This window comes from Rhamphochromis sp. 'chilingali' (genome assembly GCF_963969265.1).
Source record: "Rhamphochromis sp. 'chilingali' genome assembly, chromosome: 15".
NCBI classification, from domain to species: domain Eukaryota; kingdom Metazoa; phylum Chordata; class Actinopteri; order Cichliformes; family Cichlidae; genus Rhamphochromis; species Rhamphochromis sp. 'chilingali'.
In genome coordinates, this window is record NC_137942.1 from 14,753,238 (window position 1) to 14,779,199 (window position 25,962).

Here is a 25,962-nt window from a genome sequence, read left to right on the forward strand (position 1 = left end):
GGAGAGATGATACAGATGTTTAGATTCATTCAGAAAATCTTAAAAATCTACTCCACAAAAACAAAAGCCTTTGTAGGAATTAAGTAGAGACTTTATATGAAGGATTTCACAGCCTCAAGCTGAATGTTTTTGCAGTCATCGTCTTAGTTTTTTGAAACCAAACAGCTGTTATCTATTGACTCTCCAATCACAAGTCAGCCAATGAGCACAGCTCGGTTTAGCCTGCTTTCTTACTCTAATGGAGATAGCCATTTACAAAATGTCATGTTTTATTTAATATGACTCGATAGAAGCCATCAAAAACACAAGCTGACTATTATAAAGAACTTCCTTATTAATTTTTACTTTACAGTTTAATTGTATAGCAAACACTGCCTCAGATATTCGTCAGTACTCACTGGGCTCTGACCACTGACCTGTGTGTGAGCGGTTGTGTATCTTGAGATTCTCCAGGCGCGAGAAGCTCTTGTTGCAGGTGGGACAGCGATGGGGTTTCTCATTAGTGTGAGTGCGAATGTGGATGAGCATTTTGTACCTGCGGCACACACAAACGAAAAAGCTTTAAATCTATTTCTCACTTGTTGAATTTCCCCCCTCAGAGACAAAATGAACCGTTTTCAACTCACCTAGCATTAAACCCTCTCCCTTTGCGAGCACAGCCCTCCCAGTGGCAGCAGTACCCAGAATCCTTTTCAGGTTTGACGTGGAAGTCGTTAACGTGGTCCACCAGGTCTTGCAGGGAGTCAAACAGCAGATGGCACTAAGGGAGGGAAAAGCATTTGAATATAATCTTGTGACAATGCAGTTGTTTTGATTTGATTCAAACTTCCCTGCAAGGGCATCAGAAAAAGCTTTACCTTCTTCCAACGACAGGCTAGCTGTTCATCTGCTGAAAGATCTGGAGAGGATCTCTTGTCACTAGTCTGGCCAATGAACATAGAGGATGGAAGGTGAAGTCCTGTCCCATGTCCTATTGGCACAAAGAACTGGAAGGCCTGTGAGATATGAGAATTCTGGTAAAAACAAACCAAAAAAAAAAGAGGGAAAACAGCAACAGAGTTATTAAACTGCTGCACAAGCTTTACTGTATATCATAAAACCCAGAAAATGAAAGGATATATGTAAATAACACTCAGCTGCCACTGTCCATAGTTATGATCGTATAAGGGTGAAACCTTCTGTTTAGTACTAGCTGTTGCACTTCCAGCTTTAAAGCTGTGGAGTGCGCTGCATTGGAAAAGCAGACAGGTGCTGATGGACGGACTGACTGACAAAGTAAAAGTGTCGCTTTTTATCAATGGAGTACTGAACTGCAGATTCATGTCCTTCCCTTCAAAAAAAATCCCTTCCACTTTTCCTCTAGTAGTTTCCCGCTGTGCACTACAAAACCTCCCTACATCCCTGAGCTCGGCATGAGAGATGTAAGATTCGCTGGATCTCAGCTGGGGCTCAAAGATCTAATGCACCAGCTCACCCACACACACTCATACACACACAGTTTATCTTAGCTCGAGGAGAGAACGGGAAGGATGAAATGCTGCGTTTACAAAGAGCCACACAGGTACACGGAGATTTCAAGGGGAGCACAGACGGAGAAAAAGGGCGTACAGAGAGATCACAGTCTTCAGTGTTAGAATGCGCAGGTGACAAATTTCATAAAATGACGCCGTTTCCCTGCACTGAGCTGCAGCTCTGTGTGCAAAAAGTGTGTGAGCTACTTTGTAAGAGGTCTTATTTTTGGGTGTGACGGTAAGATAGACTGATAGTCTCCAATCTATGTCCACAGGGATAAGTTAAGTGTGTGCTGCGGTGGGTTTGGGTTGGAGGGATGTGAGACTCAATAAGATGTGGGGCGACTGAATGGCCCCAGCCAGCATGCCTCAATTCAATTGCGTGGGAATTGAATTAGGCGGCGTGAGGTCTGCATGTCTTAAATCCGATTATAAATGTACACACCAACATCCATACACACACACACACACATCATGCCAGCAGGGCCACTGAGTCCAAGTTGCACAGACAAAGGTATTTGTTGGGGACACAAGAGGTGTTTGATAAGACTTTACCCCCTCACTCTGCCACTCTGTCTCACACAGAGGCCTCCCACCCTTTCCATAGCCTGATTCCCTTATGTGAGTGTGACACAACCCGATGTTGTTCCTGATTTGCTGACCCTAGCAGGCTGACTCACTCCTAGCTGTCGACAGGAAAGTGTGCTCACTCACCGCTGCAGTGAGAGACGGTGTTCATTTTAACAACAACTTGGAGGTGAACGAAGAAAAGAGTATGAGAGTATGAGAAAATGTGGATTTGGAGCACTTATGTGTGCTTGTCAGAGTGTGTGTGTGTGTGAATTTGAGCTCTGATATACTCACGCCTGAAGGGATGTAGTTTCCGTTGGTCATTTCTGGAGAGCTTGGGGTGTGGCGGGAGGATGGAGACATGCTCAGGTCCACTGCAGGGGGGGTGGGAGTGTCTGTTCGATCATGAGGGACCACCTGCACGCCTATGAAAACACAACACAGGGACACTAGCCTCAGTGTGTCCACTTAAACATAGAAACAGTTGTGTTGTGGTTTGTTATTACTCACCTGTGTGTGGAGATGCTGGTGAGGCAGGCTCTATGACTGCTGTCCCATCATCTGCCATGTGGAGCTGGCGAGCATGTTTGGGGTGCAGCGGTGAGAGAGGAGGATTGCGCGCCCCTCTGTCCTTCCCGTTGGCCCTCCGAGGAAGCTTCAGGTCCAGAGGCTCGTCCAGCGACAGCATGATCGCAGACCTCCCTCCTGCAAGTGCGTGCAAGCTCGGCGTTAATATACACCTGCAGTACTGCGCACGTAAATGTTGTTGAAAGTATCTCCCTTTCCACGATCCCACTGGGGAAGAAATACCTTAAACATTGCCGAACCGACCACAATCATAAACTGAAACACCGAGTGAGCCAAAGAATAATAAACACACAGACACACACACACACACACACTGAGGGCCCAGTGACCCCTCTTCTTTTTTTTCTTCGACCTTTACGAACACTCATCCTGAGGAATGTCTACAATCCAATCCAGATGGTCACCCCCACCACTAGCCTGACTTCTTTCCACCCCTTGGCCACTCTTTCGCTCCGTCACATCACCCCCACCCCTGAGACCGTGCACCTTCAGACACCGTAGACCTTTGAGACCAAACCCTGAAGGTCTTTAAGTTCAGCTGTACCCACTGCATTTATCTCCTCCCTCCTCTAAAAACACTGACCTCTGGACCCAGACTGGGGGCTGTGGGCATGACTCTTCTTCTAACTCTCATTATGACTCAGGAACTGGACACCTCCATGAAGCCCATTGTTATATTTATGAGTTCAAATCCTTAACAATAACTTCCTAAATAAAAAATCACATTCTTTTGACTAAATGAATTAGGAATTCTATCGTGGTCCAGACAGTTTTTGTGGCTTCAGTTCATTTTCTAAATTCCCTGGTGTGCAGCTCAATAGCAACTTGGACTGGCCACAGGCAGGTGGTGTACAGTAAGGGACAAAGAGTTTCTGTCCTAAGGAGACTAAGGTAATTCAACAGCTGTAAACTCCTGCTGTTCACCATACGGTGGTGGCCATTGCTCTGTTTTTTTTGTTTTTTTGCTGTGGCCTACTGGGAAGAAGGTGTAGACAAACTTATCAAGAGCGCTGACTCTGCGCTGACTCTGCGGCCGGGTATGAAAGCTGTCGGAGCTGAAATCAGTTATGATAAACCCTGCACACCCACTCCAAACCCTGAGGTTGTTTGGTCTTTATCATATTACTACAGTCATAGATTGAATGGAAGTGATGGACTTGTCCACAAACGTTGGCGAGCTACACTCTGAGCTGTACTGAAAGCATAAATGGAGACCATTCGCCCTCAAAGTCCAAGTTGCACCTTATGAAACAAGCTGGCTGCTGCGCTGAGGCACAGCTTTTACTCTAGCAACACTTTTTTTATTTCACTTTACCAAATTGTACTACTGCTCGGCTAGTAGTTAGCAACTATTTGCAGACATATGTGAAAAACTACAGTAACTTTAGTAATCTGCAAACAACCAAAGCAATCACTAAGAAGTTTTTGGTACATTGCCCTCTTTGAATCTGATTTCCCCCACCGAGAGCAGGCAACCTCCAGGAACCACTGCTATCCAGTCAGGGAATACATATTTTTCACTAGTAACCGATGGCTGTATCACGTCTATTATGTCTAACTGTCATCCACATGACATCTGTGAGAAACCTCAGTACACCTCCATTTTATGATAAACGCTTAATTTTAGAGTTCCAAATGTGTTCTGGAGTATTTTTAATTCTACTGTTTCCTACTCACGTTTGGGTTTGAGTGAGTGAAATTCTGGCAGTTTATCAGTATGTTATTTTGCATTAATTGGCAAAAATCTGTGTCACCCATGCAGTCTATGTGAGGGATGTCAAACATAAGGTCCAGGGGCCAGAATCAGCCCGGCAAAGAAACCAATCTGACCCACAGAACGGCTCGGGAAAATCTACGTTTTATAGCTTTTCTAAGTGACAGAACTCCAGCATGGCCATGGCTACAATAAAGTGATTAATTAATAAACAATTAAATGACAGAAAGTTCCTGGTTTTACACTATCTACTATAGAAAGTGCTGAAAAAAGACTGTTTCTGTTAATTAATAAAAACTTTCAGGTTTATATTACAGGGCAGTCTGGCCAATAAGCTACCAGAACTACTACTTCTTTCTGTAATTGTCCACATTCATGTCTTAGAATTTCAAATTCAAATTCAAATTCAAATTTTATTTGTCACACACACACAACCATACACAGTATGACATGGGGGTGAAATGCTTGTAGCTGTACAATGCCCGACCATTAAATGACAGAAGAAAAGTTTTACAATATTTACAATTTACTACAAAAATTTACAAATTAACTTAGGAATTTACAGTAAAGAATGTGCAAATAGCAGAAGAGATTATAAAGATAAGGATTATAAATTATAGGAATTATAGGATTATAGGAAATGTGTGGTGGTGCGTGTGGTGACGTGTGTGAGAGTCCAGTCTTATAGTGACGTGTTGGGAGAGTCCAGTCCTACACCTGGTTCAGGCCCCGAATAGCCTGGGGGAAGAAGCTCCTCTTCATTCTCTCTGTTTTGGCCTTAAGGGAGCGGAAGCGCTTCCCAGACCTCAACAGTGAGAAGAGTCCATTGTTGGGATGGGAGAGGTCCATCATAATCTTCCTAGCTTTGGACTTGCACCGCTTGGTGTAGATGGACAGCAGGTCAGGGAGCTCTGATTGAATGATGCGTTCTGCCGAGCGCACCACCCTTTGCAGATCTCGTCTGTCCTGCTTGGTGCTGTTCCCAAACCAGGTGCAGATGTTTGACGTCAGGACGCTCTCGATGGTGCAGGAGTAGAAGTTCTTGAGCACCTTCAGTGGCAGATGGAAATCTCTAAGTCTTCTGAGGAAGAAGAGACGCTGACGGGCTTTCTTAACCAGGGTGTTGATGTGACAGGACCATGACAGGTCCTGAGTGATGTGGACACCCAGGTATCGGAAACTGTCCACTCTCTCCACTGGCGTGCCACTGATGATGAGGGGTTTGTAATTCCTCGCCTGCTTTGTAGTGAAGTCCACGATCAGCTCCTTAGTCTTGCTGATGTTTAGGAGGAGGTTATTCTCCTGGCACCAGGTCTCCAGGTTCCTAATCTCCTCCAGGTAGGCCGTCTCGATGTTGTCGGAGATCAGGCCCACAACAGCAGTGTCGTCAGCAAACTTGACAATGGAGGTGGTGTCGGATGTGGCTACACAGTCATAAGTGTACAGTGAGTACAGCAGGGGGCTTAAAACACAGCCCTGAGGCACTCCAGTGCTGAGTGAGATGGAGGGGGAGACTTGTTTTCCTACCCTCACTGATTGGGGTCTGTCTGTGAGGAAGTTGAGGATCCACTGACACAGTGATGAGCTGAGTCCTAGATCCGTCAACTTGGTGAAAAGCTTAGAGGGAATTATTGTGTTGAATGCTGAACTGTAGTCCACGAACAGCATCCTAACATAATTCCCTCTGCCAGTGTCCAGGTGACTCAGGGATGTGTGGAGCAGGTGAGATATGGCATCGTCTGTGGAACGATTAGTCCGGTAAGCAAACTGAAGTGAGTCGATGGTGGGAGGAAGTGAAGAAGTGATGTGATCTCTCATCAGTCTTTCAAAACACTTCATCACAATTGAAGTCAGTGCTACTGGACGGTAAGCCCAAAGCCCAAAGAGTTGTGCACACCGATTTCTTTCCTTTTCTCAGGAGCAGCATTTCTTTATCACGTAGAAAGACTGAGATGTTTTATTAAAATTGCACTTCTTTTTCTTTTATTAAGATATTTTGGGGATTAATTAAACTTGTTTACACTGACAGAAAGGAGACTTTCACAGGTCTGGCCCACTTAAAAATGACTTTCTCATCCCTGGTCTACAGATTCAGTATGCTGACCAAAGTTGCTGGCATTAGCTGACAGCTAATAATCCCAGCCTGCCATGTAAATGTTTTCATTGCTAGAGTGGCAGCTACAAAGCTAAAGGGACTATCATTTACATACAGTCTATGCCATACAATTTTGAATGTTTAAGCCAAGCTATCCTCTGAACATAAAGTCCTAGGATTCAGTGCTTCTCTACACAAACATCTTCTCCATCTGTACAGTTGCAGTTTTATAATTTCTTATTTTAAGTGTCTATAAAGTGTATACCATATGCACACAGATTCTTTCTGATATACATGCTTGCTCACACATGCATACAAGCAATTGCTCAAACTGTAATTTCAAAAATTATCCATCTGTTCCCCCTCTCCTTCGCACACATGCCGAGACAAACTCATAGAAGGGATGGCTAGTCGTGAATGGTGGGCTTTCAGTGCAACTGGCTAGCAGCCACATGAGAAGCCCTTGTTTCTGGGAGGCATGGAGCAGGGAGGTCACCAGGTTCGCCATCCCAACGAGGGATCGCCAACAGCTCACACACACACAAATACAGACACACAGCCAGGGGGTTGGGAGGGGTGTAAAGACTCAATCAGCCATAGATAAGAGGATGATAGTTCACACACGTACTGATGCAAACAGAAGAAGGCACTGTATGAGAGCAGCGTCATCGGTGAGATGAGCTGTGATGCATGAAGAGACACCCATTTTCCTCACATGCACATAAAAACACATCTTACAACAATTCTTTGGGAAAAAAAATCCAAAGTCCAGCATCAGTAGGTAAATAAAATATTACCTCCTATAAGCAAACTAATAATAAAAAAAAAACCCAGACAATCATGCATTCTGCTTTAAAATAAGCTCTTTGTGTACATTGTCCAGAATATAGTGAACCACACAACCAATGAACACATGAAAAATGTGAAGCTGTTAAATGACTCGCATGATTTCTTGGGTTAAAGAAATGTTGGTGTCGCAGTAAAACACAGAACCTGAGATTTTGCGTGTTAGTCCTTAACCGGCTGTATGCTTCTCGCTTCACCAGTGCAGACCTCCGAACGAGGAGATTCACTTATTATTGTTTTCAATCACACGGTTATTGTAAATTATATGGTGACACATAATGAATGTTGCTAACAATAAAGGCGGGATTTTACTGGTAATTGCTGTCAAGTGGAGTTTGTTGTCATTAACTGTGAAAATAAACATTTAAAAAATCTCATAGTGAATATGAGCATCTGCTGCAGTTAATACTACTCCCATTCTCTGCTGTACTGGGTGGCTATGACTAACTTGCTGTAACTCCTACCACACATGCTTGCCAAGAAATTTTTTGGCTTTATTGTTCGGCCAAAGTAGCAGAAAATCGCCTGTCATCCACTTTAAATTCGTAAAAGCCCTCACCCCGAGGCGCAGACCAGGAATCAGCTTAACCTTTCTATAAATCCTGCTCAATCTTATGCAGGGACCCATCGGCATTATGGTCCATGCAATGAGGAATGGATATGGAATTTCTGAATCCATATAACATTGGCATAGAATTTGGTTTGGCACCTGATGTCAAGCAGAGAGCTACTACCAGGTTCTCCACCCACTAAAGATCTTCCCTGCTGGCTGCTCCTTGTGCATACCATTACACTAAACAGAATGTAATGATTTTGCAAATCTCATAAACCCACTGACACTAGAACATACTAAACATATAAAATGTCTACACTGAGAAAATGCACCATTTAAAACATATGTCAGCTCATTTTGAATTTGATGGCAACAGCATAGGTCAAAAAAAGTGCCGGGGGCAACAAAAGGCTGGAAAAGGAAGGGGTAGTAAAAAGAAACAGCTTGACTAATGTTTTAGAACTAATTATGTTCACTGGCAACAGACTGAATATAAAAACAGCATCTTAGAGAGACAAGAGTTGCTCAAAATAAATAATATCGTCAAAAGATTCAGAAAATTTGGAGAAATCTCTGTGCGCAAGGGAAAAGACCAAAAATCTTCAGGCCTTGAGGCAATACTGCATTAACACCAGGCATGACTCTGTCATGTAAATCATTGCATGGGCTCAAAAAACTTCCAGAAGTTATTGTCTTTTAACACAGTTCACCGTACTATGACCAAATGTAGGTTAGAGCTCTATCACGCGATGAAGAAGCCATATATAGCTCAGTATAGGGATAGCTCAGTAGGTAAAGTGGTCGCCCCATGATCGGAAGGTCGGCGGTTCGAATCCACTTAACGGCTACCCTGAGGTACCCCTGAGCAAGGTACCGTCCCTACACACTGCTCCCCGGGCGCCTGCTTAGTGGGCTGCCCACTGCTTCACTGAGTGAATGGGTCAAATGCAGAGAAAAACAAGTAATTTCCCCATGGGGATCAATAAAGTATCTATTATTATTATTATTATTATATGTGAACCAGAAACACCGCTGTCTTCTTCAGGCCAAAGCTCATTTAAAATGGACTGAGGTAAAGTGGAAAACTGTTCTGTAGTCAGACGAATTGAAATTGGAAATTATTTTTGGAAAACATTGACCCTCTCTCTTCTGGCTAAGAGAGGGACCACCCGGCTTGAGATCAACACTCAGTTCAAAAACCTGGATCTGTGATGGTACTGAGTAGCACTTGCTCCAATGGAATTGGCAGCTCGTGCATCTGGAAGGGCACCATCAGTGCTGAAAGGTACATACAGATTTTAAAGAATTACATTCTCCCACCCTCACTACGTCTTTTTCAGGGAAGGCCTTGCATATTTCAGCAAAACCACATACTGCAATTATTACAGCAGCATGGCTTCATAGTGGCCTCCGTGCCCGACTGGCCTGCCCGCAGCCCAGACCTTTCACCAGCTGAAAACATTTGATGCATCATGAAATGAAAAAGCAGACACAGGACTGTTGAGCAGCTAGAATCCTAAATCAGACAAGAACAGGACGACATTCCTCTCCCAACAGTCCATCAGCTGGTTTCTTTAGCTCCCAGACGTCCATAGCCTGTTGTTAAAAGAAGAGGGGATGCTACGCATCCACGGACCATTCCCAACTTTTTTGAGATGTTGCAGTAACATCAAATTCAAAATAACCTGATATATTCTGTTTTTATTGATACATTAGACAATGTCCCAAGTTTTTCATTACACACACACACACACACACACACAAAATGGACTATGCAGTTCATTTTCTCCAATTTATTAAGCACGCCTCTGCATCAGCCCCCAGCCCACTCAAACAACAGCTAGCCAAGAAAAGTGTTGTTTCCATGCATCCATTCGCTTCCGCTTGTCCTTTTCAGGGTCGCTAGAGCCTATCCCAGCTGTCATAGGGCAAGAGGCGGGGTACACCCTGGACAGGTCGCCAGTCTGTCGCAGGGCCAACACACAGGGACAGACAACCATTCGCACTCACATTCATTCGCACATTCACACCTAGTGACAATTTGGATTATCCAATTAACCTATCCCCACAAGCTGCATGTCTTTGGACGGTGGGAGGAAGCCGGAGTACCCGGAGAGAACCCACGCAAACACGGGGAGAACATGCAAACTCCACACAGAAAGACCCCGGCCTGATGTTGGAATTGAACTCAGGACCTTCTTGCTGTGCGGCAACAGTGCTAACCACCGTGCCACCGTGCTGCCCTGTTTCCATGCACAATATATCTGCTGCATGTTGAGAAAATGCCACTTTTTTTTCCCAAAAGAGCATTACTGTCCAGTCTTTTCTTGCTTTTAAATTCCAAATAAATAAATAAGTGTTCAACATTAAGTTGTAGGGTTTTTTTTTTAATTATTCGGTTTACATGTGTCCACTGAACTACAGCTTTAATTTCTTTGAGATGAATGAGGAAAAATATCATTTTAATCAGCAGCAAGCTGATAAAAAAAATAACTGATCAATGTCTGCACATGTGTCATTTGTAGGCTTAAAGCTCCATTGGCTTTTATTCATTATCAGCCTGGGGCAATTATGTTCATTGCTATGAGTAAACGGTAATACCTGAAGGCCTTATAAAAGAAAGGGGCCCCTAAGTAAACAATGTGACAAATATTTAAAACAAGATTCACCTAAAAGTTTCTTGGACTTCCTAATGACAGCGAGCTAAACAATAACTACAAAGCCTAGAGCAATCCATACCTCACTGATGTGATCCCAGAGGTGCTACACCTGCTTTGTACTTTTTTTAACCCAGACAGACAGGAGAAGTGTGGACATGCAGTAAAAGTGCAGCCGGCAGACAGTCAAATCTGGAAATTGGCTGCAGAGGGCATTTCCCCCCTACTTTACTACTCATTCATCAGGTTACTGGACTTGACAAGTATAACTCTTGATGAATGTGCTGAATTTCACCTCAACCTGCCTTCGTGATTGTTCCTTAATGGAGAAATAGTAGAGTGGCTGGGAAGTGACTCACAGAGTGTGGATCTTGGACAGGATTTACGGGATCTTGACTCCACGCTCAGTCACTGAGAGGGGGGGCTTGTGGGAAAAATGAGACAGAGAAAGGGTGCCTAACAGAAAGAGTGATACTGAGGTGGAAAGAGTACGGTGCTCTGTGTGCACGTCTGTGTGATATGCGAGGATTTGTATAAAGCCTAATGGCGGATGGCTGTGAAGTTTGGGGAAGGGGTGTTGGCTGGCCCCCATGCAGACTTCCTCGCTCAGTCGTGGGGGTCAACAGTGTCTCTGAAAGGAGGCATTGTCCCTCTTTGGGCCTTCTCCTCTCGCTCTAGCAGAGTAAACACTGACTACAGCAGCTGAGCGGGAGAGAGAGCGGAGCAGAGGGATGACCGAGGGGGCCACAGCGAGGATATACGAGGGTGAGGAGGAAGTGGAGGAGGAAGCGTGCTAAAAAGGAGGCTTGTGCATGTCCTCTTTAACAACCCTTGTGACTTACTCCCCTGTATAACCCTTCCACCTGAGTCTTACTCTGCTGACCTTGCTTTGATAAAGTATGAGTATGTGTGTGTTCAGGGGTGAACCTGGGTCGAGACTGGAGGGTGTGAGAAAGACGGCACGGTTACTTATAGGGTGAAATAGTGCAAGGGGACTTCAGGTCAAAGGAGGGCTATGTGTTTCAACACCCCTGTGCTCTGAGGCTAGGCTCACATGGATCATTGCTGACCCCACTCTGACCGACTGATCTTTACCCTAATCTGATCTGGTGAGGATTGCGTTTCAGCTCAGTCTGCTTGGTCTGATGGTGCAGATACGCGCCAATAAAACGCATCAGAAAACATTATAATTGTGCAGTATAAGATGATTATTTTACAGTTTATAAAATCGCATTGTGCAATATTTTGTTGTCACAGTGTGGGTTTCAGAGAGTGAGGGAATGTGTTTGTGTGTGCGTACACATTTTGTGAAACCCCCTCCGAGTTTGGCTGTAACTTAATCTCCCTCCTGCTGTGACCCTGGGAGGTGGTCTGTAGGAGGCAAGCCAGTTCTCCCCGGGGCTCTTTGCTCTCTTTTTTCTCTCCGTTCTCTTATATACACACACACACGCACGCACGCATGTGCGCACACACACACATACATGCACACGCACACATGTGAAGAGAACACAGAGAGAGCAAAAAAGCATGATGAGAAAGATAGCTTCTAGTGACCGATGGCGTTAAGCTAAACAATGCCATTTAAGCCAATATTAAACTGGCAATAAATATATAAGTAAAATCAGAGACGTCATTTACACATATTTCAAAATACCATTATGAATATATTTGAGCGAATACAGCTTTATTTAAAACAATTTCATTCGTAATTAAAAAAAGATTTAACATTAACACGTATAAAGTGCAAACGTTTAGCCACCACGCATTTCTTGCCACTTTGCTTCCAAGTTTCCAGACATTATTGTAGTTTTGTAAGTGGTCTTGAGGAATAGTTCTCTAGGCTTTCTGAAGTTCCTTTAAAGTTTTGTCATAGCTGTCACGAAAACACAAAATACCAAATATGACACAGTTTCACAGGCATGAAAGGTTTTTTTAAACAACCAAAAAGGTGATTCCCAAAGAGCTATTAGCCAAAAGGTTGGCATAACTTGGAGTGGTGTGTAGCGCAATCTTGTCCTAAAAAAAAAGCAAACTATCTAGAGCAGTATCTGAAAGTCATTTCCTTAGGAAATTGAAAAAAAAAACAATGACACAGGACCTGAGAGATGCATCTGGTCCTTGTGTTGATTCAACTACTGTTCACCGAAGCCCCATCAGAAATGGTCTCAGTGGAAGAGTCAAGAAGTCATTCTTAAGGAAGGGAAACAGGGAGGGAAAACACGGTGAAGGCTCTGTCATAGTTTGGAGCTGCATTTCAGTCAGTGGTGTTGAGGATATTGTCAAAATTGCTGAAACTATGAAAAGTACCGTCAGATTTTGATCGACCGTGCAGTAGCATCTGGAAAGCATCTGACTGGGAATGGCTTTATTTTTTTCATGACAATGATCCCCAACACACTCCCAATGCAGTAAAAGCCTACCTGGATTTAAAAGAAGAAGAATCGCACACACTCACACACACAATGGCTTCCCCAGAGCCTGGACCTCAACATTATTAAAGCAACGTGAGATCATCATAGCAGAGAATGGAACAAAAAAGGCGACCAACATCCAAAGAATGAATGTCCTTCAAGAAGCCTGGAGAACTAGTCCTGCAAACGACTTAAAGAAATTACAATGAAGCTTGGCTGAGAGAGTTCAGGCTGTTTTGAAGAATAAAGATGATTTTACCAAATACTGACTTTCAAACTCATTAGAACTATAAGCACAAATATACTGCATTTCCATGTATGTTTGCACTTGTTTGTTGAATAAATCACTGCACTTATTTTCTTAGCAAAACATAAATAAATGATGAGTGCTTCAAGACTTTAGCACAGCACTATGTCTATAGAGTAGAATGGAATAGATTATTTGAAGATGCACGTGGAAGAGTATGCATGCAGTAAGGAGTCTTCTTATGTGTATGCGCATATATCAGTTGATAGAACATAATCAGAGCCAGTATAGTCCACTCAGAAATCCAAAAACTTTTTATAGCACGGTGTGGTTAAATCACATTTTAAACAGAACAATTATGGGGTTACTGAGACCTAAATGTGGACTTTCTGCCATCACAAAGCAAACACAACGGCTGCCTGGCACATTTAATGAACTAAAGGTCAGTAACTCTCTTAGTAAATGTGTTTCTAGGTTTTCTGTGGCTTGGCGCTGATGTGTAGCGACCCACAGCTGCAGCACCAGTCATGTTGAAACCTGCAGGACTTTATATCCAACAGGTGAGGGTGTGGTGTGACCTCTGACCCCTGTTCAACATCTGTGACCCAGGCCTAGAGGAAATAAACAATACCCTCACATTTTCAAGCAAACGAGCGCAGTACTCTAAACAACTGTGACTCCAATCTGCAGTTTTCCTCAAGAGTCAGATTTACATGGATTTGTGTCAAAGGTGAGATCAATTCGAGAAGGATGCGACAAAGGCGTTTTCGTTCATCATCAGCTGAGCCGCGTTAAAGGCCGATGATTCGAATCTTTGCATTTAGAGACGCACGAAAAACAGACCCAAAAATGGTCACTCTTTCCCTCACACTTGTCTCATCGCCGACGTTGCTCGAAGTAATAACCGCAAGTGACCCCACCTCTGCTGACACATACAACCCCCCCCCCCCCCCCCCCCTCGTTTAAGCCCCTGATGGATCACTCAACACACAAACACACACACAGGAGAGGGTTTTTTTTCCCCTGCTTCTGTCCTCTTCAGCCAGCCACCTCCTCAAACAGGAAACCTCAGTTTCCACTCCTCCTCCTGCTCCTCTGGGCCCCATATTCCCCTTTTCTTCTTATATTTATTTCTTCATTATTTGCTTTTTTTGCTCTTCTTACATTTACTGCTTCGTTATCCCTTTATGTTAATATTCCACCTTCACTCTTATCACATTTAATGTTATGTTTTATGCTCTAGCTTCTGTGAAGCACTTTGTGATAGTATCTTGAAAGGTGCTATATAAATAAAATTTTACTTTACTTTACTTACATTCCTCTGATTGAATACTACACAAGATTCTGCTTTAAATACTGCAAAGCCAATTCCTGTATTAAAACATTTTATTTAAAAAAACATGTGCATAATAAGGATTTCAAAAAGTTTTACTGGTGTCTCCAATTTTTCATACTTTTCCTTCAAACCTTTACCTCTTGTCTTTGACTCTACTGCAAAAAGGCACACAGGATCTTACACAGGATTATGTAATAGCAGCAAGCATGGAGCCACAAGGGAAGGGCTATTGAGGAAAAACTATTTTTGCTGGAGTCACAGTGGCTGGAATATATATAGGGGGGGGGGGGGGGGCACACATGTGTTAACATGCTTCAGGGAAGAATAAGCACAAAATTGCCACTTGCTCTTTTGAGGGTTTTAAAAAGACATTAGGCATACATCATCTACAAATAAAAGACAGGGAAGAGATAAAAGGTGCCGACATAGAGAAGAAGAAAGAGGCCCGAGACACAACAGAGCAGAGGCGAAAAGAGCAAGGGAAAGAAAGAAGGAGAAAAGGAAGGGATAGATGGAGTGAAGGAGGGAGAGGGTGCAACAGGAAACTTCTCAGCGAGCTACTGATGGCCTCCAGCCAGAGCATTCAGACACTCAGGAATTCCAGGCAGAAGGCAGGGAGGGAGGGAAGGTGCCAGGAGGGAGGCACTGAACGAGGAGGGCGGGTCGCACTTGTGGTTTGTTGTCAAAAGGCGACTGCTACAACAGAAGGGACGAACACACACTTACAGTGGTGTTTCTTGTGATGTAAAGCTTTTGGTTAATAAAAGCATTTTTTTTCTTTATCACTGCAGTGTAAACTTGACTTATAATTTCACTGTAGAGCAGTTGCACAAAGTTGTGATCACTATAAAGAAATGCAATACCATCTATTATATAAGTATTTTCTGCTCTTCTCTGTTTTGCATTATAATAATTCTTATTTCTTTAGCAATACAGCTGCTGGTGAGACACCAACTTTTATAAACATTAATAATTTGGTCGTTTATTTAGCAATCCAACTGAGGTTGCAAAAGGGGAATGTGGCATATAAATATATATAGAGATATAATAATAATAGCCAATATTGGGAAATGGTGGCTGGGTGGTGCTTAGCACTGTTGCCTTACAAGAAGAAGGTTGTGGTTTGCATCCAAAGTGGAGCCTTTCTCAGTCAAGTTTGGAGGTTATCCCCGTCTCTGGGTTCTCTTCCAGTATTCTGCTTCCTCCCACAGTCCAAAGACAAGCATTGGTTTGGGTTAACTAGTGATTTTAAATTGGCTGTAGGTGTAAACGGCCGTTTCTCTCTGTCTGTGTTAGGCCTACAACCTGTCCAAGGGTGCAGCTTGTCTCTTACCTGCTCCCCCAGTTATTTGATCCCTTAGAGGAAACTACCAGGTATTTACCGTAGTTTCATGTTACAGACTTGCACTTTAGACCTGTAGGATATGCACTAATGATGTTTATATGCACTCATAATGCCTGGGGTTAATTTAGAAAGTGTGTTATTATCACATAGTTTATCCACTAGAGAGGTTTTGATGTCAATGTTTATAATCGCTTTAATCTCTGATTTATTCCCCATAGATGTACAGAATCTGTGGGATAACAGCAGCTTTATGGTTTCCATTTGTAGTCTGATTAGAATTGGTCAAATACATTTCATGGCTTATTCAGGCGGAAAGTCCGGTATAGAGGAAAAGTGGAGCACATTAGAGGGGTTTTTTAATTTCATTTCATCTATTTATTTATTTTTACAGTGAAAGTGTAAGGTCTTGCCCCCTGACATCAGTTATCTGTTACTAGAAGCTATGGGTTGATGTGCTGTGTATGTTTAATTTGAATCAACACACTCCACCAGGCTGCGTATGGAGCAGTAACAGCACTCAGACCAGACCTGACAACAAAGCAGCAATTCCACTTAGTCTGCCATATAGTGAGATTAGGCCTCGAATGATCTATAAAAAGCCATTTGACTGAGATTTCACAATGTGTCTGTAAGCCTTATGGCCCGCTAAACCAGGGATTGTGGCAGTCTTGGTTAGGTGAGGAGTGATGAGAGTGGGTGAATAGAAGGAAAGAGAATAGAGGTATGTTAAAAAAGTATATAGAACTGCTTTAATTTGCCAGTTACTCTTGTATCAGTGTCTCACAATATTATGTATGGTTTTTTTTATGTAGTAAGATGGAAAAAATAAAGGAAGAGGCAGGTAAAGCAGGAGACAACTGCTACATATTGGCGCGAGGCTAGGAACCTTCCTACCCGGCTATAGTTTATGAGCTGTTGTATGACATGAACTGTATGTGACTGTGAGCCCACGTGTAGCAGCATGTGTTTTGAGTCACTGGATTGTTTTTCTCCCACCTATTCCCCATTCACAATCAGATGGGCCAGATAAGGTTTTAATTAACAGTTTAAATGTATATCGTAGCATCAGGACAGCAATCAGTGCTAACAAGCTACCCCCCCCCCCCAAACGAGGACATCTACTCTGGCTGTTTGATGAATGTTTAAGCGGTGAACCCATCCGACGCTAATGCTTAAGGCACTTCACACAGCGGTACCGCAGGCTTTGAAGAGCGGTGAGTAATCTTACAATAACGCAGGGCATTTCACAACATTTGGCATCTGGTGATGCACCAGTGGGGCAATAGCAACCAGTGAACTCAGCTCTACTGCCATCCGTGAGAAGAGAAGAGAAGATCTGAATATCTGATTGGCATCCCCACCCAGGCTTACTTTGACCTCCACAGTAACTCTGCTGGGCCCGTCTCCCCTCTGCAGCCTACCGACTGCATTCCCTCCAGCCCTCACTCCTCATCTCCTCTTTGCTCTCACATACTTCCACATAAACAAAACATGCCTCATCTCCATTCCCTCTTGACTTGCTCTTCACTTTTTACATCTATATACTCAGCGTCTGTCATCGCTCTCTCCCCTTCTTTTCCCTCTCATTTGTTGACTTCTCTTACGACTCTTTATCTCTCTTCTCCCTGCTGCCCCCCCTTCAGTCCATTCCTGTGGCCGCTCCCCACAGGCAGTGATGCAATCCTCTGACTCCTGCGCGCAATCACAGGGTCTGGAGTTGGAGCACCAGCCAAGCAGGGGCGTCACCACACCACACTCAGTAGGAAAGCAACGGCGGAGGAAAGAAGGGAGGTGGGGAGACGAAAGAAAGGAAGGAATGAAGCCAATGAGAGAGGAAGTTAAAACAGCCCGACACTGTGTGAGCTCTGGGTGATAGAAGAAGGAAAAAAACAAAACAGCTATGATAAAAGTGAGCATTTATGTTTCCCAAAGCAAAAGTTTGGGTGATTTTTTGCTTGCGTCCGTTCAGCTGTGTATCCTCTTTCGAGCACACTAAATTACATCTACTGAAGGAACTTCTGAAATAATTTAATTTATCAAACATCGGGACTCTCCACCCCCACACCCATCCTCACATCAGCCTACTAACCAGCTGCGGCTGTTTTGCTGGGATTTACTGAAAAGGGTCTGTATTTCGGAAGTGACGGTTCTTTGCTACTCCCACACTAGATGCTGTCATTCCAGCTGACTCACACAAACATTAGCATTATTCTAACAGCCAGACGTGCGATATGACATTTAAGCGAAGGAGCGAATTTCATTGTTTGATTTGGAAGTCTGCATTTCTCTCAAAGTAAACCTCCTTTCCTCTTCATTTCCTTGGTGGGGCAGTGCAGATGAAATATGTTAATACTATGTATATACAACAGACGTGGAGTGAAATTCTTTCCACTAAAAGTCTGAATCGTATAGCACTTTAAAGTAACTAAAAAGATTTAAACTTATGTTATGAATTTAAAAAAAATGATTCTACGAGCGCGTGGACCCACATCTGCTTTACCAACTGTGCCGAGGCAGACCTCCCCTAAAGGCAGCAGAAATGAGCGCAAGGTCAGGATAGGAATGCAAAGCACTGGCACCTGCCTAAATCTTTAAATTAGCAGGTTGTCTCAGCAACACACACACACACACACACACACACACAAGCTATTGTTGACCACTCCCTAAAACCCAGCTCAGGATTTAAGCCTAAAGAGAAATGACTTCAGCTCAAAGCCAACAGGTGTGTACACTAAAATTTGAGGATGTATGAAAGTATATACTTAAATTACGATGAGAGCTTTAAACTCTTTTCAAAACATCTCAGAGTGCATAAAACGTCTTCAGCTGAACTCTCAACGGGACAAGTTATTTTCTCACTGGTAACATCCCAGAATAAAGCATCTGAGCATGGGAAAGTCAGAGAACCCCCTCTTTCCCTTTCTCCTCTACAAAGTTCAAAACAGTCAGAGGGCATTTTATTAGGGTTGATACTTATAGAAACTGAGGCACATTAAGAAGAACTGAATTACTTTTAGCACCGGTGGATCTGTCCCTGTGGTCTATTGATTCATCAAGGATTGGGGTGCGAATTATAGTATGCATCCACACAGTGCGGCCACACACAGACATACCGACTGTCCGGCTCTTGGGTACGAACCCATGCACGAGTGAGCTGCATGCTTAGCTGTGTGCTGTGGAGTTCAGACCAGTTCAGAGCGCTGTGGTACCGCTCCAGCTTTTGGGAGGGGTTCGTCTGTCTCACAGTCATTTCCTGGACGGGAATATTATAGCACCACACGCATGAGAAACAAACCCCTTTCTTTTTACACACTGACTCCAGCCACTTTCATTTGCTTGCAACTCAATAGAGAAATCCCTGGGAAGTAGGTCTTCTTATTCAATAGCCTCGGTAATATGATTCCAACAACAACTTTATGCAACGCGGCCTCCTGTAGGCTCGAGGCGAGGCACGGAGTCGGTGGGCGCTCTCTTTATTTTGCAGGCTTACGTCTGCTGCACCTTTAACTTTTAAACTCCTTCACCCCTGTCGCTTTCTCTCAAGCGGGGCTGGGCGACACCTGTGCACCAACTGTACTGAATGGCAATAACAAAGAAGGCGGGGCACGGGCCCAGATGTGCTCTGGGAGTGTCTCCACTGGTGCGGCTTTGTTAGCATGTGGGTCTATACGTGTGCACGAATGTGTTCATGTACAAAGAGGAGGGACAGAAGAGGGGCTTTGCTTTCCAAGCCAAAGCATAATGAAAAGGAAGGAAAACAGGAAGAGGGAGAAATGCACAACAGCAGAGAGCAATTAGTAGACTAAGTGACGTGATGCATGTTTTCATGTTATGGACAGCAGCAGCACTGTTGTGGAGCTCCTGCTTCTTTAAATCTCAGTGTACCCCCAACTCCCAGACTGTCTGCTATACCTCCATTTTAGCCCTTCTTCGTCCCTCTCCAGTGATCGCACGTATACATGTAGGCACAAAGCTTGTGTTGTCTTTTCCTTGTGAGGCTCTGCCAACTTAATGGCAGCCCTGTGTTCTCCCTCCTCACATGGAGCGCCTGTTTTCTCTGAGTAACCCGCCGCCCCATGTCTCCTCCCACCATGGCTGGCAATATGACAAGGTCAATATGACAGTCTTTTCTCTCCCTCTCTCTTTTTCTACCTTTGTCTCCCACCCCTCTCCTTTTTTCTCTGTATTTCTGTGTTCTAGCTCAACTGGTGACAGGCTCCACCCTGCAGCTTTCATCTTTTTTTCCCTTTTTTTTTTTTTTGAAGCTCCATCCAAGAGTGGGAAGCAGGGAAAAAGAGAGCAGAGAGACAGATGCAAAGGGACAGATGGAGGGTGACTGAGATGGCGACAGACAGGGTTGAGCATAATGCTGTAAAATGGAACAGCACTAAACTCTCGATTTAAATTTAAATTTGCAATCAGCTCCAACTGATTGCACGACTTGGACGCCCAAGTCGTGCAATCAGTTGGAGCTGAGCGTCAGAAAGATCTGGTGCCGATTCCTCCTCTCGTTTTGGCGAAACGAGAGATCGAACGGCGAAGAACCAAATAAATGTGTTGTGGAACAAACCGCACATCGGCAGCCTGAGAAAGAGTCTCAGTTAGAGCTGAAGGTCAAGAAAATAGCCATGCTCTTGCATCTGAATCAATGCCAACACTTTAGAATCAGATAAGGAATGGCAAAGTCAACTATGACTGACAGCACCGATTATTAAAGACACGAGCAAACAAAGAGCGAGTACGCGGCTTTCAGATGGCGACCATCAATAGTTAAGATGGCCACTGAAGCCAATTCACTTTTAGCGAGCAAATAAAAACAGTGAGGCTGTTTCACAGAAGCGTCTGAGGTCAGAATTAGTCTCAAAAAGCAGCCTCAAACTTAAAACATTCCCAAATTACATAAGGCTCCCTGGTAAGAGGGAAAAAAAGGGAAAACAACCACGGTACATATGAATTAAATTAGTGCTGGCAACATCTCCACAACACCACAGAGAAGGTACAAACACTAAGAGGCCAAACTTTCCCCCCCTCTAACTCTCTCTCTTTTACTGCATGTATAAGATGGAGAATGTCTTATGTAATGTACACGAAGCTGGGAGCTCATGGAAAGTGGGAGACAAAAAACGTAAGGGAAGGACGGAGGAAGAGAAGGGAATAGAAGCCGAGTTGAACGCGAGGAGGAAATGGCGTCTCAGGGAATTAGGGATGGAGGGGAAGAGGGTGGTAGGAGGGAGGGGGGTGAAGGGGGCAAAGTCTGGAAGCTAGCTGACAGGATTGGATATGCCCAGACAGAGAGCCAGGCCCAGGCCCAGACTTGAGAGCCTTATGTGAATCTTAGAAATGCCTCACCCATCTCTCTCCCTCACCCCCTTCTCTTAAAAAGAAAAAAAAAGAAACCCTCACAATTCCTCCCTTCCCAGTCCGATACTCCTCAGCCATACTCACGGGCAGAGCTCCTCCCTTTCTTTTCTCCTCAAACAAGCAAACACACAAAGTCAAACTGGACTGCACATACGACAGAATCCAGGGTGTTGACCAAGCAAGTAATAATAACATAAACCAGCTGCGGCTCCACTTCAACCACAATACTTTGGGTATATTACTGTACAACTGGCAGATCCCTTAACTCAGCTTTCTGATCCCTTAAAGGGTCAAACTAGATCTACTTTTACTTTCATTTGCAAGTTAAACAGTAACAATGAAGCTGGAAATGGACCAAAAGTACAAAAAGTAAAAAGGAAAGGAGAATAAAAGGGAAAAAAAGAGAGCGTCTTCCTCTAAAATCTCCCATGTCTTAGCTCTCTTTCTCTATCTTTCCTCATCAGCAGTGCCCTGCCCCAGACATGGTCTGCATATTGTCTGCAAGGCTTTGCGAGCTGAAATTCTCTCATGATAGAAATACTGAGCAGGGAGTGCAGAAGGCGCTTTAAAGAGAATGGGAAGAGGTAGGGCGGGGTGGTTGGAGTGAAGCACTGAGTTGTCTGTGTTTATTTTGGAAATGCAGGACTGCACACTTGCAGCAGAGGAACTGACCCTAAACTTCACCGATCCTCACAGAAAAAGCCAAACCCGAGCACTCATTTAGGATGTCCCACACAGGTGATTTAAGAAAAGGGTAGACCATATATCCCCTCGGGGCAGGGGGCTGAGGGGTAGTTTAACCCACCCTGGGGACACAGGAATGGTCTGCTCGAGGAGGAAGCAGTGAGGCCGTGAGGTGATTAGTGGTTACAGTTTAACTGGAGAAAAATGCACGGTGCGTGAGCCCCAGCCAGCCTGGGAGCAAAGCGGTATGCACTGGTCTTTTTCAGTTTTCAAACTAGAATGAGTCAAGTCACTGTATGCACTTTGTCTATTCTTAATGCATGGGTCCAAGAGTGTGACCCATACAGACACATCAGTCTGCAGCGCTCCAAAATATGTCTGTGTCATTCAGCAAGCACGTGGCAATGATTAAGAATAAAAGATTTGATTCGTCTGGAAGTGATTTACTATTATATACAAGTTTATCTACATTCAGGTATTGAGATTTACATACAATGTTCAGCTTGACGCTACAAGAGAGGACTTTACTAACCAGTGGATGATGCCAAAGTGGTTTTATCCACCCTTTATGTACAGTTAGTGGTAAGCAATTGAATGATTACATTGCCTTAGCGTTTTGGCAATAATTTAATTAATTAATGAAAACAGGCAACTCATTCATTGCGACTTATCTTCAAATAGGCACAGCTTTCTTAGAAATGTATCCAAAAACTGACCATCCTCTCTTCTCCGCCTAGCTTCAGTACAAAGACATTTCTTCTGGCACAACACTTGCATCTCCTCGATCACTGGTAACGAGCTTGAATGCACGACCCCGCCAAACGCGTTCGAGACGTGACATTTCCCTAATGCATGAAGCACGAGGCTGTTCATCTGATTAGCGTTAACTCTCTACAAATGCAAACCCCAGAAAGGACAGGCTCTGCCATGGGAAATCTCAAGTGCTGCAGCTCTTATCCCTGGGAAGATAAACGCAAGTGTGTATCAGGTGCCTTGTTTTCACTGCATGCTGCCTCATTCACTGACCACTGTAATCCTCCCTCCCCTGCTGCTGAGTTGCCTTTCAGCTCGCCTGTAATCCCTAGCAGCTACGGAGCCCCACTGTGATATTAATTCGAACACTCAACTTGGCTTTACCAAGCAGGTTTGTGCAACTTACATCCCACCCACTTACTGGTAGCAATCCTTGCCCTCCGCACAGTGTTTTTTCCCCTCTTAAGTAGCAAACATATTGTTGTGGTTTTACATGAAACTGTGAAAAAAAACCAACTTGCTTCTGCCACCTTTTAGACTTTAGATGAGGATTTCTTTGGCGGCAATGCAAAAAGCACAATGTAACAATCAAATCTATGGTGTCCATTTGTATTGGGCCTCGTTTAAGGTATTAAGCACAAGTGCACCCTGGGTTCCCACCATCTCTCTATCACAAACCTCGTGGTAATGCTGACGCAGGAGTACGCCTTTGAGTTCCACCTTTTCCACCATAAAACAGCTGCCGTTCCCTCACAGTTTGGACCAAAACTGAATGATGTCACGGTTGCGGTGCAATCTCAAGACACATGGAAAATTGAGGAGGGGGTGAATACCACACCCATGATCTGATTTTAGAGACTGGCACGGTGGACAGCCTTAATAGTACATATCCTCTGAGGAACCAACTACAGCAGCCAAAGGCTGTCAGACCTATAACTCTGGCTAGCACTCGGTGCAAGTTGTTGCTCCCAGCAGCAGTCCAGTTCCCTACATATGGCCAAGTATGAATTAAGGGAAGGAAAAGGAAATATACAGCAAGAAAATTACACACACACATCCTGTGAGCGTGGAATGCCACCACAAAGATGCACAGCTGGAGCTCTGTGGACATCTGGCTTTATGGTGGAGATGAGAGACTTTTCTCTGCAATGACTAAATGTTGTGGGAGAGAGTCGTTGCCTGAATAGCGATGGTGATAAATGCCTTTCCGTCTGACCACAGTCTTTCTCTCGGATGGATGTTATGGTTGACCTGCGGCTGAACTGATCATCAGCTGACTGGATAAACAATGCAGCCAGTGGGCTGTGGATGTGAGGAGCACCTGTGCTCACAGTTCTGAGAAGGTTTATGGATTACATAGTGGGGGCCTCAGGGAGGGAGCAAAAGGAGTCTCTCCCTGTGCAGAAAGCCTCTACGGCCTCTTTCGCTCCTTCCCCACATTCTTTGAGAGAGGTCCAGTGGGCCTGTGGCCAGACCTCCTCTCTCCACATGCTGCCTGTGTGACGGTTTTTCTCATGCACCAACACACTATATTGTTCACAGAACACCTCACAGTCACCTTGGAAATATACAGTCATCCAGCTCTTATCCCAGCCCCTGAGTGTGCCTCGTTCTGCTTGTGGCCTAATGCGTTTTAATGATCAGGCCTTATTACCCTCCAGCGTAGGCCTTGTTAGGGCTGCCTTGGCAGGGCAGAGCTCGGCTCTCTCTCTCTCCTGGCATCTTCTGGAACAATGGGACCAGGGGAGGCAGCCAATGGGGAGAAGGTCCATCCCAGGCCCAGTCCCAGTGTGCACACAATTAGGCTTAGGAACAGTGGAATTGCTTAATTGGAGGAAAATAGGGCTTTATCTAGGTTTCTCTGCCAGGGCTCATCCTTGCCCCCTTTGCTACATGCTTGGTCGCATCTAACTCAGAACTGGATGGAAAAAAATGACACAATGGCAGGCATATAAAAATACCTAAAAGAGGTCTTAAGATCATAGTTATGGGCAAAATATTCCATTTAATCACAGCACATTTTATACCCAGTTGCAGCAAGATGAAAAGTTTAAGTGAGAAAATAAGTTTAAAAAAAAGAAGAAGTATTTTCTCATCTTCGTTATTTACCAATAACAAACATCACCGGTTTACGTATCACTCACAAGCATGGAGACGTTGAACTCTCTATCAGATGCGGTGGCAAACATCAGAGAGCTTCTATCAGGGAGGCTCTGTCTTGCACAACAGCTGGCTGAGCGGTGATGCATGCCTCTATATAGGGCGAGATTTGTGACACTGCTCTAAAAATGTCTCTCTCGGGGTCTGTGGAGGGGGATGCTGGATTAAGAACGGATGCAGACACGCGGAAAAGGTCGGTGACGCGGTTTGTGGGTGAATGGCACAAAACCCGGCGATGGCACGCTCGCCTCCACCGGCCTGTTGGCTGTGACAGAGCGGGGAGTCCTGGCTGCAGGATTTTCGGCGCACCGCTGGAGAGAGTCCCCGAAAATAGGTCACTGCCCTGTTTGAACTCGCGCAAATTTTCCTCACAAAGCAGGAGCGCACTCACACCAGCGTGACCACGCAAGACAAGTGGGCACAACACACAGAACTGACGTCTCAGATAGGGTTGCCTTTGGCTTACCTTGAAGCGAGAATGCCGTGGATGTGGTCGAGATATCTCCGGCTTGGTCCCGATCTCTGCTGTGCAAACTTCGCACGCAAAGTCCCGTGGCTCTAACGGCGTCTGTGTCAAGAAGACCCCTCGTCAGTTTGTTGCTTTTTCTACGTTAAAAACGAAATAAACAGCTGTCATGTCTTGGGAAAATAGAACTAGGTGTCTGGAGAGGCGGTCCGTTTGCAGACCATTGTCAGGATTATTTCTAAGCATTGAAAAGCAAACATAAGCCTTAAAACGCAGCGTGTGTGACAGCTGCTCGTTTAAATAAAGGCTTGTCTACGAGGATGACAGCCTTGTCTGTGGTCGTGGGGTGATATTTTGCATGTTATCCCGACACTGGAAACCCGTCAAAAAAGTGCAAACACCCAGAGATCCTTAGCCTGAACTGTTCCCGCTGAGGAAAAAACAACGAAGACCACTTGCTTGTGCTGTGCATCAAAAGCGCATAGGTGATTTCTTCCTAAATTCAAAGCGCATCGCTTAATGGAAACGCTGGTCAAGTACAGGGGTTCCTATGGGTGGTCTTGCTTCTCCAAAGAGGGGGCGGGGGTGAAGGGGTGGGAGGGCACCAAGTGGTGGTGGTGGATAGGATAGATAGGGCGGGTTGGCGACGGGATGTGGGGTAGAGG

At 44.5% G+C, this 25,962-nt stretch overlaps 1 protein-coding gene across 3 annotated transcripts in view; it reads right to left on the reverse strand.

Annotated features, from left to right (window-relative positions):
- The window catches only part of glis2b (GLIS family zinc finger 2b), a 31,485-nt gene extending 5,587 nt beyond the window's left edge, over positions 1 to 25,898 (reverse strand). The window contains exons 1-7 of one of the 3 annotated variants that reach the window (XM_080905964.1): positions 25,757 to 25,898; positions 25,298 to 25,399; positions 2,592 to 2,786; positions 2,376 to 2,506; positions 858 to 995; positions 627 to 760; positions 417 to 535 (exon numbers count right to left, since the gene is read on the reverse strand). In XM_080905964.1, coding sequence (XP_080762090.1) covers positions 417 to 535; positions 627 to 760; positions 858 to 995; positions 2,376 to 2,506; positions 2,592 to 2,786; positions 25,298 to 25,399; positions 25,757 to 25,769 — 832 coding nt within the window. In that variant the 5' untranslated portion in view covers positions 25,770 to 25,898. Of the gene's footprint in view, positions 1 to 416; positions 536 to 626; positions 761 to 857; positions 1,014 to 2,375; positions 2,507 to 2,591; positions 2,787 to 12,632; positions 12,728 to 25,297; positions 25,400 to 25,756 lie in introns of those variants that run through there. The other 2 variants (XM_080905963.1, XM_080905965.1) reach the window with 2 other exon arrangements.
- Positions 25,899 to 25,962: the final 64 nt, after the last annotated feature.